The sequence below is a fragment of the Miniopterus natalensis genome, chromosome 15 (assembly GCF_054644295.1).
Source record: "Miniopterus natalensis isolate mMinNat1 chromosome 15, mMinNat1.hap1, whole genome shotgun sequence".
NCBI lineage: Eukaryota > Metazoa > Chordata > Mammalia > Chiroptera > Miniopteridae > Miniopterus > Miniopterus natalensis.
Window position 1 is genome coordinate 44,196,186 of NC_142095.1, and position 17,694 is coordinate 44,213,879.

Sequence of the window (17,694 nt, forward strand, 5' to 3'; positions counted from 1 at the left end):
TTCTTTCTGTATGGCAGATTCTCTTTATTTCTTTCTTCCTTTCTCTCTTTCTCTTTCTCTTTCTTCCTTTCCCTTTCTTTCTTTCTTTCTTTCTTCTTTCTTTCTTTCTTTCTTTCTTTCTTTCTTTCTTTCTTTCTTTCTTTCTTTCTTTCTTTCTTTCTTTCTTTCTTTCTTTCTTTTTCATTTGACAAATTCTTAGGTAGTATGCTGGGTGCTGGGAATGTAAAGATGTACATACACCACCAGATATGTTCCTGATCTCTTGCCTAGCAGAAAGGCAAACATTAATTACATTAGCTCAGAAATGTGTAACTTTAATGGTGATATGTATTAAAAAGAGAGATCTATGGTACTGTAAGACCTTGGGGATTTGGTCTAGTTGGGTGGTCAGGGAAGGTTTTCATGAGGAACCATTGGCTAAATGAGCGAAGATGTGAGGATGGAGAACATTTTTATGATGTGAGGCACATAGTTTGTAGGACCAAGGACCATTGATGTGGTTATGTATGAAGAATCACAGAGTCTAAAGACCAGACTCTTGAGTGACACTGACATGAGGCCACTTGGTGGAGTAGCATGAAAATATGTTTTGGAGCCACACAGACCTGAATTTGAATCTTATTTCTGCTATTTCCTAGCTATGTGACCCCAGACAGTTCAGTTAACTTTGCTGGGAGACTCAGTTTAACTATCTTTAAATGGAGATGATAATATCTAGGACAGTTCTTAATGTCTGCATGCAGAACGTTTATTTTCCTCTGGTAACTGAATCCTGATTTTCCCTGGGGCATCCATCACCCTCTTCTCCACTTTCAGCCCACACAGTCTGCGTAGGGCTAATTGTCCCTTTAGCTGGAGGTAGGGTGGGTGGGACAGGTGGCTCAGGCCTGGCCGATCAGTATCATATCTCCTTGGCCACAGTGATTGGTGCAGGAACGGGCACACGACCACTTCGGGCCACTGAAAGCTCAATAGGGGCCTCTGCTAGAACTACTGGGAGGGAAAGGGTTTGTTTCCTCTGGGGCCGCTAAACTGTTCTAAGCCTTGCCTGACCAGAGCTTGTTACAAAGAGAGAGCTTGCAGGAGGGTGAAGCCAGCTCAGAGGAAAGCACAGTCAAGAGGTGGTAGATAGATGGAGTCTTGTTGACCTTGAGCCCTGGACCTGGCCATGCCGGAAGACTTTAATTAATTACTAATTTAATTAACTAACCAGTACGAGCCTTCCCCTTTTAAAACGAGCTAGTTTGGGTTGATTGTTGTCTTTTGCAACCAGAATATGAATATAAATGACCTTTAAGGCAATTGTGAAGTTGAGTGGGGAAAATAAACACTCATTCAGAGTTATAAATTACTAACTACTCATATGTCTTAAAATTCATTTTCATGGTTAACTTATTTTAATATTGTTTCCTGGTGACAACTGCTGTGTTCTGAGTTATTTTACATTATTTGACAATATTTTATCTCATTAGATTTAGTAATTTTTCTGAAAGCTGGAACAGTCAGAGTTGTGTGTGTTTTTTTAAGCTATTATGTTATCTGTAGAGAATCAGAAACAGGATATGGATTTAGGGACCACATTGGTTCTATCTGATGCAAGGCAAGTGAGTTCTAGAAATTGTATACACATGAAATCTCTTTGAGCACCAGTTCCACCTAAGTGCTCGGAGTCACAGAAGGCATTTGGAGTTAGAAGACCTGTGTTAGTTTCATTGGCCGCTTAGGAGCCACGGGCTTTGGGTAAGTCATTCAATCTCAGTTCTCTCTAATGTAAAAGGGGGATAAGACTTGACTTCACTGTAGTACAGAAAGGTTGTAAATACCAAATGAATGACCACTTTGTAAACTCAGAGAGACCATGTACATGTAAGCAATAATTAAAATTATTAGAGGAACCACAAAATATGATGGTTTTTATGGTGCTAAAAGGGGGGAAATATTTCAGAAATACTTTGGCTGAAGACCAAATCCAAACTGATTTTAACCTGAAATCTTTTGAGCATGGGAGAAAAGTATTTTAAAACAGAAAGCTGACAGAGGTGAGACTTTCCAGGCTGGTGTGGCTGATGAGTCGGCTGCTTCCTCCCTTCCCTCACACAGCCAGGGGGAGGTGCTCCAGGGCAGCGCTAAGGAACTGGTATCTTCACCTCTACCACTGGTTTGGTCACAGTCCTAACAATGTATTTGGTCCTTACTGTGGCCTCTGGGGTTTAGAATGAGTGTCCCAGCAATTTCTTGACTTGGGGTGCTGAGGGCCCATTTCTCTTTAATCCTTAGATTAGGGTCAATAGCCACGTTCTTAGGGCATATATTGGAATTTCAAGGACAGGGCTAAGGAGGCTTTGTCATGTCATTTGCATATAGTCATCTGTTTAGCTACTCTGCTGCTCAGCTTCTTAGAGAACATAAAGTCTAAGAGGGTCGGGAACCTTCACCTTAAAAGGGACACTGACTGTTGAGGCCATGTTTCTCCAAAGGTAGTCTCTGGACAACCTTCATCAGTGTCTCCTGGTGCTGGGAAAACACCCGGCACCCTGGGTCTCATCTGACATCCTGCATCAGAGCCTTCTGGATGGTGCCTTGGCATCTGCATTTTAAACAATACCCAATGCAAGGGGTCCAGGCCCTTACGTGGTGAACACTGTCTTGTCTTGTAGGAACACTTAAGTCTCTGGCACAGAAGCACAGTTAGGTGGGGCAGACTCCAGCCACAGCCATAATAATTTTAGCCCCGATCCTTAAAAATGGGATTGCTGCTTTGGTTCAACACCTCTCTGAGCATGTCCTTTGTCCCTGGCTAGTAGGGACAAAGGACATCTACCTTTTTGTTCCCCAAGGTGGCAGCAATAAAGAGAACTTTACTTAGGGAGGCTTTTAATAATTCTGTGTTACACATGAAAATATAGACTCTGTGTGGGAGAGAGAGACAGAGGGGTGGGGAGAGAGAATGGAGGGCAGGAGGGGAGATGATTTTGAGGAGACTGGTGTTGGATGTGTATTTCTCTTAGGATTTTCAAACACATTAAATCTAATGGGATGCATAATTGTGTTGGAAATTATGTGAAAATTTAATTTGAAAAGCACTCCATGAGCCCTACCATCTGGGTATAAAGGAACAAACATTCAGTAGGTCTCTTGGGTAGATGTGTTTTCCTGTGTGGTGGCTTCACACTGCCCCCACCGAGCTCCCTCTGAGGCTGCCTGAGGACTTGGGACAGGCTTTGTGGAATCTGCTTTTTCCCCCTAAATTGACCAGAGTGCTCCACCTGGTTTCACTTGTATGTTGAGTCCCAGTGGAAGGGTTTGGGGGCTACAAAGAAACTGAAGACGTTGACTGACCGACTTCAAAGCTGCATGCAGCTGTTGGGTGCTGACTGGTGCCTGGACTGCCATCCTCTCTCCAAGCAGCCTGGGATGTTTTTGCTTCAAACTGGTGTCCTGGAACTTAGCTCCTGCAGCCATGTGGACATTGGAATTGTTTCAAAAGGGGTGAGTTTTTCTTCATCATTTTACTTTTTTAAAAAAAATATATTTTTATTGATTCAGAGAGAGGAAGGGAGACGGAGAGAGAGATAGAAACATCAATGATGAGAGAGTCATTGATCGGCTGCCTCCTGCACGCCCCTGACTGGGGATCGAGCCTGCAACCCGGGCATGTGCTCTGACCGGGAATCAAACCGCGATCGCCTGGATCCCAGGCCGATGCTCAGCCGCTGAGCCACGCCTGGCCGGGCCCTCTTCACCATTTTGACAAAGCATCTGTAGGCTCAGCGCGGGGGCCTAACACACCCGTGCTCTCGGCGCGGCCCGAGGCGGCCCTTCTCTCCTTTGCTCTCAGAACGCGTTGTGCCCACGGGGCTTCAAGGGTATTTTCGGCACATTTCCTCTTGTTATTTTCCTGAAGAGGTGTATTCGCCCTAAAATCTCTCCCAAAGTAAGAGGTCAGCTACTTCTCCTAAGTGCTTCGTTTCAAAATCCTCAGAGAAAAGTCGTGTGGCAGTGGAGCGTGAATATGGGCGGGGAGACGCCCCACCACGGGGACAGGGCCGCCGTCCCTCCTCGACTGCGGGGCTGTCGCTCGCCAGGCTCTCCTCCCTTCCTTTCCCGTCTTTCTTGCGCCAGCTCTTCCCGGGGGCCGTGCGCACACTGAGGCAGAGGAAGTGTACGCGTGTGGGGGAGGCCCTCGGGGGACCCGGAGGCCGAGCTGGCCTGAGACAGCACCCAGGGGCTGGGGAGCCGGGCCGGTCCCGGGCGGCTCTCAGGCTGCGGGGCCGAGCGAGCGCACTGGCCCCGAGAACCACCGTTACTCAGCGCTGCTTCTTCGGAGGTAGCGCGCCTCCCATTTATACTGTGCCCTCTTCAGACTGGGCATCGGCTGTTTCCTCCTGCCCAGCATCCATTCCTCCTTCTGGTAATGACATCCTGATTCGGCACGGGAGACGGCCCAGTGGGCCTGCTAGCCAAAGCGCCATTGCCTGCCCCGGCTGACGGTTGGGCGTGGGATCCAAGCCGGACCCGCCCAATTCCCCCTCTCAGGCTCGGCTTTCGTGTGGAAACTGAAGGAGAGACGATGGCCAGAGCTGATTCTGTCTTATTATTTTTTAAAAATATATCTTTATTGACTTCAGAGAGAGGAAGGGAGAGGGAGAGAGAGATATAGAACATCAATGATGAGAGAGTCATCGATCGGTTGCCTCCTGCGCGTCCCTGACTGGGGATCGAGCCCGCAGCCCGGGCATGTGTCCCGACCAGGGATCGAACCTCGATCTCCTGGATCCTAGGTTGACGCCCTGAGCCACGCCCGGCCAGGCTGATTTTGTCTTAGATGACACTGGCCATGGCCCCCACTACCTGGACTTCTGGAACTGGGTTCTATTTGTAATAAGGACTGCTCACTCAGCCCTTGCAGCAATCTGGTGAACTACCTCAAGCGCCTTTCAATACATTCTTTAAAAAAAAAAAAAAAAAATTAATTAGTTTGAGTCTTTTTCTGCGGTTTGCCTATAAAGAACTCTTAACAGGTATTCTTCTGGAAGTAAGAGACTGGGCCTCATAGCCCTTCTCTATGACCTACTAGTGTGCCCTCCACAGAGTAGGTGCTCAATAAATATTAGCCAGTTGGTAGCTTGAGGAAATGTATCTCAGAATAAAATGTCTTTTACTGCTTAGCCATGGATTATTTTGGAGGTTGGACATAATTCCAAACTTTTCCTTTGGCTAATTTATTTTTAGGTTTTGTTGTACCCCATAGCAATCATGAAAGCAAAGATTACCCTTGCTTACAGACAGAGAGATGCATCTTGCCTCAGTGGCAGATACCTGAGTAGATCTGTGGAAGGTCTAGTCTCAGAAGCTCAGGTTGGTGGAACTTTCAAGGCCTAAGAGGCAGTTACTTCATGGTGAGGTTTCTGAATTGATAGTGATCTAAATACTAGTCAGTGCTCTGAGCCAACACAGTAACTGGATAAACACCGTAGGCACTAAATTACAAGGTGACACACTTTATGATGTCTTTCATAGTACAGCATAAATTAACTTTTTGCAAATTGAATTATAGTTTACATGCTCTGGTGGAGCCTGCAAATTAAAAAGAGGCAATGGCAAATTCCTCTGTAAACCAAAAAAACCTGATGTAAAAAGCAAACAAACAAACAAACAAAAAGGAGGGATTTTCAAAGACATATATTACTATTTCTGGATATTTTTTCTTAAAGAAACACTCAAGAGCAAAGATACTGTTTATATGTTACTAATAGTAATATCTGCATCTACATCTGTACCTGTTACACAGATGTCCTGTGTAATAGTCCCAACTGGGGAAGCCCAGAAGTCTATCAAAAAGGAAAATTTATTGCTAATAGAGTAGATTTTAAAATTTCCCATCATAAGAAAAAATGGGAAAATTTATAGGTAATAGAGCCAGAGCTATATATGCAGGCGTGGAAAATGGCTACAATGATTTTTAAAAAGCAATTTGCAGAACAACATGAAGAGATGGATTATTTTTGGTTAAAAAAAGTCTATCTGGAAACATATGTTCCAGACTGTAAACATAGTTATAGGAGGCCAGCTAAGACTAGAAACCCAGGCATCAAGAAGAGTGGACTGCTCCCCTACAGGCAGTTAAATGTCAAACAGAGCAATAACATAGATGTAAAGAGTCCGCCTAAATTCTGAATTTTCTCATGAGCATCTTAGTGCCTTTAGAAACAGCACAGTCTTCTAACACTGAGTTTTTATCCCACTGCCCTAAACAGGCACCTGCTCGCTCCCTCCCTGGGGTCCTTGGTCACTGACAGGGTGGCAGTTCACTTCTCCTCCTTATCTTATATAATTCTGTATCATCGGAATTTTAAAAATAATGAGCATGCATTAATTTTAAAATTTTAAAGTGATATAAAAATAAGAAAAGGAACACAGGGATTCTGGAAATGCACTGAACGCCTCTGGATGGTGGTTACGTGGGTGTGTAACACGTAAAACTTCACTGAGCTAACCTGAGCTTTGTGCGCTTCACGTGAGTTTAGCTCAGTTAAAAACCACTCAGTAATCCTATCACATCTTTAAAACTGATGGCTCTTAAGACTGACGTTAGAGTAGAAGAGTTACCTGCACCAACACAAAGAACCTTTTCTTCCATCTCTTCCAGACATTCTTACCGATGGCCCATAGATACCTAAGAGAAAGGGAAGAGACCAGAGTTGCATTAATGCACGCGCAAGCACCGTTCAATACACTTTCCCGTGAGGCTCGTTACTCACAAACAAGGACACGCACACCGCCCGGAGCGGAAAGCAGGTTTGAGCTGAGTGTTAAGAATGAGAGACAGCAGGGGAGCCTCACCCCACTTATGGAAGGGACTGTGGCCCATCACCAGGCTTGACTGATTCCAGAGAGCACCCTGGAGAAGGTTACTTTGCCACTTAACTTGTATATGTGCTAAAAGTCTTTTAGGTCGGGAAATTCCTGGAAGGTGTCGTGCCGAGAAGAAATGAGCGCTAAATCTCACAGCTACCAATTCCTTCCCCTCTTGTCAAGTTTCACTCCGGAAAACTTTCCCTCACATTCTTTTGCTGTGATTTTGCCAAATGCAGCTGTATTACAGGGAAGAAATGTCAAGTTGACATAGAAAGTCCTCCCTGAACCCCTCTCCTTTCCCTAAATGCTCTTCTGTTGATGGAAATTCACCTTTATACTGAAAAGTGAAATAAGAACTATAGGGGCACAGGTCAAAGCTGTCTGGAGATTTTAAGACCAGTGTTGCTAATCCGTTCATGAATTATCCCGTGGGCCTTGTGCATTGTCACATGTTGAACCGGCATTGATCAAGGAAGCGAGCTGCTGGTTTTCGGGTTGTGTTAGGCCAAGTGGGGAGAGCTCTGGCCATCCCCCGATACACTCAAACACTCGGGTCTAAATCAGACTCTACCTGCTATCAAAACCAAATGGACAACTTCCAAGTCCTCACTTCACCAAGAGTCAGACAGAATTTCCTCTTTGGAACATAAAGAAGAATGCACCTAATTAAAATGTATACTGTTTGACAAATTTCAAGGGTCCTTGGAGTGGCTGGTGGCCAAAATCTACTCATACCTTCAAGCCGGAAACCTGGGAGTCAGTCACCCTGGGGCCTTCTGCTCACTCCTTGTTCCTAGATTGCCAAGAGCAGGTGATTTTACCTTCTGCGAAACTCTTCTCCCTGCTCAGTCTTTTCACTTCACACCTCCTCCATTACAGGCCCAGGCCACAGGTTTGCTATAGGGGAATCTCTGCATGGGTTCCAGGGACCCCAGAATGACTGTCACCCTCCTGTCAGGAGATATAGCCCGCCGTCTGCCAATGCCATCAGGCCTTCCCTTGCCAGTGATCCTTCAGTGGGTCTCCCCCACTTACACAAAGGGAGCCCCAAACTCTGGCCATTCACATTCCACTTTCATGAATTATCCTATATTTGCCCACCTATTTATTCTATGATTTACTTGAAATTGTTCTTTAAGTTGGCTTATTTTGCATGAATAAATTTATTTAGAAAGAAGACTTCATATTGTAACCTTCGTACACTCATTGTATATTATGCAGCACACATTAAAATACATAAGTAACCACCTAACTAACACATGCTTGTCTGTGTATAGTGAAATGACGCTGGGTACCTCTAGTGGTATGAATACACTCAGGGAAACCTTAGCCTCTAAAGACAAAATCCAGCCTCTTGGCCTGACTTAGACTAGAGATCTCTTCCTCCTCTGGGCCTGGCTAGCTCTAGACTCGGCATCTGTGCATGGTATTGTCTGTAATTCCGACCACATCATGGCCTTGCCACTCCGTAACTGTGTGCGTGTTGCGCTGCCTGGAAGGCCTTCTCCCCGCACCTGAGGTTCCAGCTCACATTCTTCCTAAGTTTCAGTCCTTACCTTGATGTCACCACCTCCTGGGCCCCGTAAATAAATTCTGCTGGTAGCAAGAATTCATTCGCTTTTCTTTTTTATCAGATGTATTGGACTGTGAGCTCCTCCAGGGAAGGAGCCTTGCTCCTTCTGTCTAAGTTTCTAGCACAGAAACATCTCCCGTTTAATTTCCTAGTACAGTTCCTTATACAGCTGGCCCTTGAACTGTGCGTGTCCACTAATACTCTGAGTTTTTTAGTAAATTCAGTCAGCCTGTCTAATCCTCGGGTCTCACACTCGCGGGTTCAACAGCAGATCAAAAACAGAATTTTCAACGTTCCCAACCGCTGTTTCCCAACCTCAGGCTCCCAGGAATGAATCTGTGGATGTCAGATTCACAGTCGGAAGGGCTGCCTGTGGAGTCAAAAGTCATACATGAATTTTCAATTGCTCGGGGGTTGGTGTCTCTAACTGCGGCATCATCTAACGGTCAACTGTAGGTGGTGAATAAATATTTGCTATATTTTATTTAATTTTGAAATGTTTTTATAGATTTCAGAGAGAGGAAGGGAGAGGGAGAAGGAGAGATAGAAAGATCAATGATGAGAGTCATTGATCGGCTGCCTCCTGCGCACCCCCTACTGGGGATCGAGCCCAAAACCCAGGCATGTGCCCTGACCAGAAATCCAACTGCGATCTCCTGGATCCTAGGTCGATTCTCAACCACTGAGTCACACCAACCAGGCTATTTTCTATATTTTAATTGGCTTTGAATGCCGTGTTCTTGGGAAACCAGAGTGATCTTTATAATGCTTTCTGATGAGATTTAAAAACATTGCATAAAGACATGCAATGCGTCACCAAGCTTTTCGCGCTCTCCTTCCAAAGTATATCCTGACTATTTCTATCTCCACTGCCACCCCCTAATCACCGCCATGTCCACCTGGGCCGTGGCAACAGGCTCCTTACTGGTCTCCCTGGTTTCTCTCTTGCCTCAAACTCCATTCACACATAGCAGACAGTGATATTTTAAATTGGTAAACTGTATCATTAATACACTCATTCTAAATAAGGATGGAAGGCTAGGGGAGGGTTTCAGGCAGGGGAGTGACAAAATTATATTTATATTTAGGATGCTCCCAGTGGCTGCGGCAGTGAGTGTGCTATAGATGGGAGGGGCAAGGGGGGCCAGTGAGGAGAGGGTTACAGTGTGAAGCCGAGAGAGGCTGGGCTGGGCCGAGGCTGAGGCTGTGGGAGCGGTTGGATGGCTGTTCATCACCCTGAAGGCAACTCGGTCAGCTCTGCTGTTACGTGAATCTAGGCGTCCTGGACAGTGCTCTCCACCTCCTTGAAATAATATATTACCATGCTCACGGCAGAAATGGACATAAAGGGGGGGCTTGGCCAGGGACAAGGAGAGGGAGGGTTACTGGTCTGTGCTGGTACTGAGCATACCCTTCCAGTTCCAGTTCTGCCTGTTACTCTGGGATGCTGGGCAAGCTGCTTGACCTTGTGAAAACAGGGCCAGGGAGCAGAGGGGATTAAATGAGATGATGCTTGTGAAGTATGAGCATGAAGCATGGCAGGAGGTAGATGCCCAATAAAAGTCTGCCTGAAAATAAAACATCTCCGTGGACAGAGGAAAGCATATCATTGCTTGCAGCAAATCATAGCTAGATGTGTGAAAGGAAATCTCCTTGGACATATGTACACAGATGAAATAAAAGATCAAATAAAGAAAATGTGTGAAAGATTTTATATTTTTAGTAATGACTGGCAGGTTGTAAGTCTCATACTTTCCTGAAATTATATCTGGCAGCTACTGCTCATTTCTCTCTCCCCTTAACTTAAATCCACATGAAGAGATCAGAAACAGTGAACACAGCTACTACGTCTAAAGCGTGTATAGTTTTAATTGATGAGAATGGAAGTAGGAAAAGTTCACTGGTTCCCATAGAATGTAATTCGTATTGAATCATTAACTTTTCCTTCAGAATAAAAATACTAGCTCCTGCTCAGAGAAGCTGCACTAGTCTGCTGTGCAATGCCACACACATTACAGGAATTCTTTATACCCACATGGAAGGGTTGAGAGCTGGAATGTGGAGCCATGCTGCCTAGGTTTGTGTGTGACCTTGGGCAAGTTACTAGACTTATCTCTGCCTTAGTTTTCTCATCTGTACTATGGGGATAATATTAACTGTACCTATTTCCAGGGTTGTCATGAGGATTAAAGTAGTTAATGACATACAAAGTGGGCTCCCTCTTTTTATTTGCATATATTTCCTCCTAGCCTAGATGACAGATGTGGTTTCTTGTGGAAATAAGAACATGGGTAGTTATTTCAACTGAACAGAGAGCACTCCTGGTGAAAGGCCCTGGATGGGCAGGCTGAGTGGATCCGAGGAAGGCAGCAGTCCTCCTTGGAAAGGAGTGGTGGGTCTGGGTGAAGGAGGGGCTTTCCCTCAGAGGTTTGCCTCAGAATTCATCGCTGATTTTGCACACACCAGAAGGTGTCAAAACGGAGGAAGACTGAGGGCTGCAACGTCCTGCTTCTGTCTAGTCAGCTCCTGCTCTGGCTTCTCTCAGGTTGAGATGCGCTCATGAAACAGGCTGCGAAGCACCTGGAGCAGATGAAGTCTGTCTGCAGACACAGGTCTGCCCTCCAGCTCCTCACGCTGCAGACAGCTCTACCGGTGTGGGCATCGGTGGCCCTCACCTCTCTCCCCAGACAGTCCGGGTATGTGGAAATCTGGATGCATGAGTAGATTAATCAGCATTCTGTGTAGTGAGCATAAGCTTAGCCTGGTGGTTCTAGCTCAGAGTTAGAGCGGGAAGACCTAGGTGAGAATTCTGGGCCTGCCATTAGGGATCCCTTGGTTTAGCTGCCTTGGGCCTCAGTTTCCTCAGCTGTAAATGAAAGTAGCGCAGGACCAACTCCATCGGTTGTCGTGGGGACTGGTGGAGATGACGCATGTCACATGTATAGTGCAATACCTGGAACGTAGTAAGATCTTGATAATGTCAGGCGTTGTTGTTTGTTGTAATTCTTGCTGCTACTAGTAGTCATGCTAGTAGTAGAAATAACAGTCCTAATAGAAAGAGTCTGTAACTACCAACTTTGCAAAGGATTCAACTTTGGATTCTTTATTTCAATTTTTGTTCTGCTTTTGGGCACATATCTACTGGGAAATAAAGTGAGGAACACGTGTCTGGGTTTGGATCTCCAGGTCCCATTTTGCATCATGATGCTAATGCATCCTTTCCTCTAGCATTTTGGTAAATCCCAAGCCAGTGGGTCACTGACATCCCTGTCATTCCCTGGGGGCATTTTAGTTATAAGAGCACCCAGAGTGAACTACAAAGGACTAAAAAGAGACAAGGAAGGTGCACTTGGGTTCAACTTAAGTCTCAGGAATTCCAGGCAAATGCATGGAAGACTCCCTAACCTCAGTGTCCCCTACCCTGGCTACTTGGCAGGGCAGCACCCAGGGTATATGATAAAAAGGGACAGTCATCCCAGAATTGAGGGGCTGGTGCTGCTCTGGTTGACGTGGAGAGGGAGGCATTTGTTCTCTCTGGGCAGATATTTTTGCCAGAAACTCTTCATGACAATTTTTTTTCTAAGAAGAGTAGTCACAGTGAGACAAAAACCATGATTCCTACCCAGAAGCCCCCCCCCCCCCCGCCCCGTCCGTGGGGAATGGGAGAGAACAAGGCAGGCACCAAGATTGCATTGTCTCAGTCTTCTTGCAGCAGCCCAGCAGGGGACATGGGCTGTGGAAAGGTGCAAAGCACCCATGATGACGACCACCACCACCGCCGCTGTAGCTGTAGCTCTGATCATGTATCTAAATGCTTGACATTTATCAACTCGTATAATCCTCACAACAACCCCAGAGGCTGACGCTATCATTACCTCCATTTTAGGCTCAGCAAGATGAGGTCCAGAGAGGTTAAGCAACTTGCCCTCAGATAGTAAGTGGTAGAGCCAAGCATTACATTCAGGCAGCTGACCTAGTCGGCATTTCTATTTGCTAATACAATAAAGAAGATAAAATGGGATCAAAATTCAGAAGAAGGAAGAAAAAGAGGAAAAAGGAAACAAAGATCAGATGGAACAAACAGAAAACATCTAGCAAGACGACAAACAGCAATTTAATTTCAACCTAACCATTTCAGTAATTACATTAAATACAAATAGACGATCTTAAAAGGCGGAGCTTCGGGGTGGATTTAAAAATCTAGACCCAAATCCATGCTGCCTATAAGAAATGCACTTTGACACTAAAGACATAGACAGGTAAAAAAATTTCAATAATGGAAAAGAATTTAAGATGCTAACATTAGTTTTTGAAAAAATCTGGAGTGACTATATTTGCAAAGTAATTTTTATGGCAAAGAATATCACTAGAAGTAAAGAAGATCATTTCATAGTGATAAAGGGGTCAATTCATCAAGAAGATATAATAATCTTAAATGTTTATGCATCTAGTAACAGAGACAGCAGTTTAAAATATATTAAGCAAAAATGGACAGAACTATAAAGAAAAACAAACAAATCCACAGTTATAGTGAGAGATTTCAATGTCTCTCTATTAATAATTGATACAAAGTCAGTAAGGATTTAGAAGATTTGGTCAATTGACTAGGTATAATTGACATTTATAGAAAATCAGCCAAGAAGGGACATAAAAGGAAATACTAAAAATATTCAGTCAGTCCAGTCTAAGTAGTTTCATTTGAGTCACAGCTAACATGTGAAGTGTCTTGGAGATTTATGGGGAGGAGAGAGGAGTGCAATGGTTTTGAAGATCAAGGAGTCTAGAGCAAGGGCACCGATAAGAAAATGAAAGAGGAAAGGGGATTTTGAGAAGCACAGCTGAGACTTATAAACTATTCTCTTTAAGATTTGTCAAAACATAAAAGGAAAATCAGAATTGCTGTGAATTACTCGGGGTTGGTGGACTGTGGTTCATTTAATTTAAGTTTCAGATCCACAGTTAAGGTTGAACTGAAACGATTCTAGACCTATCTTACTCTGACTTGGGCAAGTCTTTTCAGCATTCTGAGCCTCAGTTACTTATTTATAAAATAGGGATTCATTCATTCACTTACTTATGCAACAAATAATTTATTGGACTTTTACCACACATCAGGCCCTATAGCTTCTACCTCGAACAAAGGAGACAATTGTCCCTAAAGACAAGGAGCTCACACTCTAGTGGGGAAGACAGACAACACACTAATAGAGAAATATATGATATGTGAGATGATGATAAGTGCTCCAATAAAAATAAAGCAGAGTAAGAAGGAGGGCCAGGAAAGGCATTCTAGTAAGGTGCAGAGACATGCAGAAATCGAGGTGAGCCATGTGGACATCAGCCAGCATGGGGGAAAAAGAACATTCAAAGCAGAGGAAACAGTGAGGACAAGGGCCCTGTGGTTGGGGTGCACTTAGAGTCTTTGGGAACAGCAAGGAGGCCAACATGTCTGGAGCAGTGATCAAGGTCAGATAGGTGAGTGAAGTCTTCATCAGATAGGCCCCCGTAGCCATGGTGACAACGTTGACTTCTGAACATGGTGGGGAATCAGTGGAGCTTCTCCAGCATTTGAGCAGCAGGATCTGACTTGTGTTTTGCAAAAGAATTACTCTGGCTTCAGGTGGGAAATAGATTCCGGGGAGGCAAGGACAGCAGGTGGACTGCTTACGACGCAAGCACAACAGGTGAGGGGAGAAGTAATGGGGGCTTGGATTCGGATGGTGATGGGGAGGTGGTACTGGGAGGCTGGACTGTGGATTTTATTCTGAAGGTGGAGTGAAGAGACTTTGATGATGGATGAGGTGAGGGGTAAGAGAGAAAGAGAAACGTCAAAGATGATTCCAAGGGTCTTAGTCTGAGCAACTGGTGAAGAGGGCCATTTGTTAAGATGGGGGGACAATACTGCCTAACCCTTGTGAGGCTGTTCCAGGGACAAAGTGAGCTAATGCAAGTGAATGTACTCCCTGAACTTAAAGCACCACGTGGATGTAAAAGATACTGCTTGGAAAGCCACCGAGGAGTTGCTAATTCTCAAATATGCCCAGGTACCGATGTCTTAAGGCCAAAAAGCAGTGTTGATGTTCTGACTGGACCTTTTCCTATTCAGTAAAGAAAGTTATTCTGAATGGGTCCGTGGCTCATTCAATGAACCACAATCTGAGTAGTAATTCTGAGTTTCCTTTTATGTTTCAGTACACATCAAAGTGGATACGTTTATAACCTCAGCCATACTTCTTAAACATTCCTTCCTCTCCCTAATCCTCCAAGCAGTGACAGTGCTCTGATGTCCCCATCATTCTCTCCCACACAATGGGGCTCAGTAAAGCTATTTTAAGTTTACATGAGGAAAAAAAAAAGTAGTTTATAATATTTCCATTTTCCGTGAATCATCTCTGGTTCAGACCACAGTAGGGCTGATGGTGTTATATTAAGGTATCTATTGTTCACTTTTCAGGGCTATTCTAGGCCCTCTTTGTATATTTCCTGGCAGGGGTAATCTTTAAATGGCAGTCTAGTGGATTAAATAGCTACAGAAGATGGCAGAAGTGAGCTACATATTTCTTCTTTCATCTATAGGGTCAAGGCACCTGAAATATGTTAATAATTTTACAAATAAATCAACAGAAAAGTTACTGAATCCAGATCAGATAGTTCAAATTCTAACAGAGTCCATGACAAGAATGTGGGAATTTGTCTAATGGGGAAAATAATACCTACGTCAAAGGTTTGCCATGGGGATGCAATGAGAGTATTTGTGAAACTCCTAGCATAGGGCTTCCAAGGGCCTGGAATGAGCTGCTGGTCTTTTTAAGGAAGTTTTCAAAAGGCAGTGTTGAGGACAGGTACATTCATTCATACTTTTGTCCTTTCTCTTTGGTCTCCCCCCTCCTCACTTCTCTGTCTCTCTCTGTGTGCCAGTGTTTTGCTGAAAATGCAGAATTTCCCCTGTGTGCTGCAGAAACCCAACAGAATTCTCAAACTATTTGCTTGAAACCTTGGTGTGTGCCTTGAAGGGGAAGAGATATGAGGGAGAATTCCCACTGAACATTCTGGGGATATATGCCAACATCTCAGAAATATCTCATGAACATTTTCATAGACTCTGATCTAATTGAGGAGATGGAAGGTTGAAAAAAGACTCAGTGTGTAGCAAGGGCCAGGCTCACGCCCCGCAGTCTTCGCATGGCTGCAAGCAAAGAGCTTTGCCATAATCCCATGTCAAGCTCTGAGTTTGGCCTCAAGACAAGGCCATGTTAATTTTCCAAATCCAAGCCATGCTCAGCTTCAGTGCCAGGTCTCCAGCTCCTGAAAAATCTTTGCTTCTTCCAGAGTCCCCATGCGGGAGCGCTCCAGTCCCCTGACTGGTAGGAACCTGTCTGCTCCCCAGCAATCCGAGGCACCAAGGCTCGGCTCTGTTCTGACCGACCATGTGCTGCCCGTCTGCTGGGGGCTGTGCTTCTGGCCCTCATCCTCCCTCCTGGACTGCTCCTGGGCTTCTCTTTGAATCAGCAGCTAGACCCTGGTGTGGGTTTCTGACTCCCCCAAACCTCTAGTATATAAGCAATCTCAGTTTTCATGTCAGTCTTGCCACTTTAAGCCTCTCATAAACATACATACCCCCAAAATTTGAGATATTTCCATTGACCAGAGGGGCTAAGCATAGTTATAGCTGGTTGGCAAATGGTACCTGCAGAATCCTTGAAAAACAATCCATTCCCTTCTGTTGGTTAAATGTTCTCTGTCCAGAACTATATGGCACAACTCCTCCCTACGTGGTGGTCACATTTCCTGAGATAGTGGGGTCTAAGCAGTGTTGTTTAATAGGCCATTCGCTCAGCATATACCCAATTGTCAGTAAACATTTTCTATAGAAATCATTAATTTTATCTGTAAAATAAAACTATATTTTACCTTCTTTAATTCTGTTTGAAATTACTTAACTGGTCATTCTCAAATCTTAAGAAACTAATGCTGATCATACATTTTCTATTTTGTTGTTGTTTATTGAAAAGCTACTCTACACACTAATACTGATTCAATGTGAGTTGATTGTTTGAAGGTCGCCTATGGCAACTGCATGTGGCTGTTAACAAAGGTGCAAGGGAGTGATTCATAGAGTCTGGAAAATCGGAATGCCTTTGAAATGGTATTTGAAGCCAACAAAACCTCCAAACCAGAATCACCCAGGATGCTGCTAGTGAGGCAGGGGATGCACTATACGTCCTGGCCAGAGAGAGAAGGAAATGGTTCTGTCTTGACAGTTACCACCAATGCAAATACAGCGCAGTAATCCTGAGACCTGAGGAAGCATAGCACAACTGGCCCTCTGGACCCATGGGTTCTGTGTCCTGCGATTCAAACAGCTATGATCAAAAATATTCTAGAAATGGTACGTTGTTGCTGATATAGTTAGGCCTAGATGGTTGCGTCTGCACTGAACATGGATAGACTTTTCTTGTTATCACTCCCTAAACAATACAGACTAACAACTATTTACATAGCATTTACATTGTATTAGAAACTACAAGGAATCTAGGAATAATTTAAAGTATATGCGAGGATGTGCCTAAGTTACATGCAAGTCCTACGCCACTGTATCTGTAGGGCGTCCTGGACCCAATTCTCCATGGGCGCCGAGGGACGACTGTAAATATCAGAGTGTTTTAATAACCTCGCACGAATCCTTTATAATTCTTTCCATGTGATTCACTGAGGATCAGGTTTTCTATTTAAAAAATATTTTAAGAAATGAATGGAAGTGTGTCCAACACTTACCCAGAATGCTTCATGTTTTGAGGTTTATCCATTCGGACGGCAAGCTTGATTTTGAGGTCTTGATCGGGGCAGTTTTTGGAGACTGTCATTTTGTGCCACTCTGACTGTTTGGGGCTGTTCGGGGTGGGATGGAGAATAACCTGTTGGGATAAAAGACAATCATCTTAGCCAGAAAATAGAAACACTGTGATGGGCATGTTTTTACCGATGAGAAACTTTGCTGCAGAGAAGTAGTGTCCTGTCCGGGTTCCATAGCCAGAGGGAAAGCGTCACATGAAGAGGAGGCCTGGGCGTGGGACTCAAATCCAAGGCTCCACCTACCAACCTCGGCTGCCTCCTGCCAGGCCAGAGGGCAGAAATGGTGCCCTCTGCCCCCTCCTCTCCTTCCCTGGCTAATTCTCTAAAGTAAGGATGGCGATTTCTGTGATCTCGCTTCTGCACTTTCCAAACTCAGAAGTACTGGAGCCTGCTCTCCGCCGGCATGCTCT

The 17,694-nt window shown here is 44.6% G+C and overlaps 1 protein-coding gene across 2 annotated transcripts in view; it reads right to left on the reverse strand.

The window, feature by feature from the left end:
• The window catches only part of CADPS (calcium dependent secretion activator), a 434,238-nt gene that overhangs the window by 156,772 nt on the left and 259,772 nt on the right, over nt 1–17,694 (reverse strand). For both annotated transcript variants that reach the window (XM_087825065.1, XM_087825064.1), the window contains exons 8-9: nt 17,207–17,346; nt 6,610–6,676 (exon numbers count right to left, since the gene is read on the reverse strand). In XM_087825065.1, the coding sequence (XP_087681191.1) occupies nt 6,610–6,676; nt 17,207–17,346 (207 nt within the window). The remainder of the gene's footprint in view (nt 1–6,609; nt 6,677–17,206; nt 17,347–17,694) is intronic.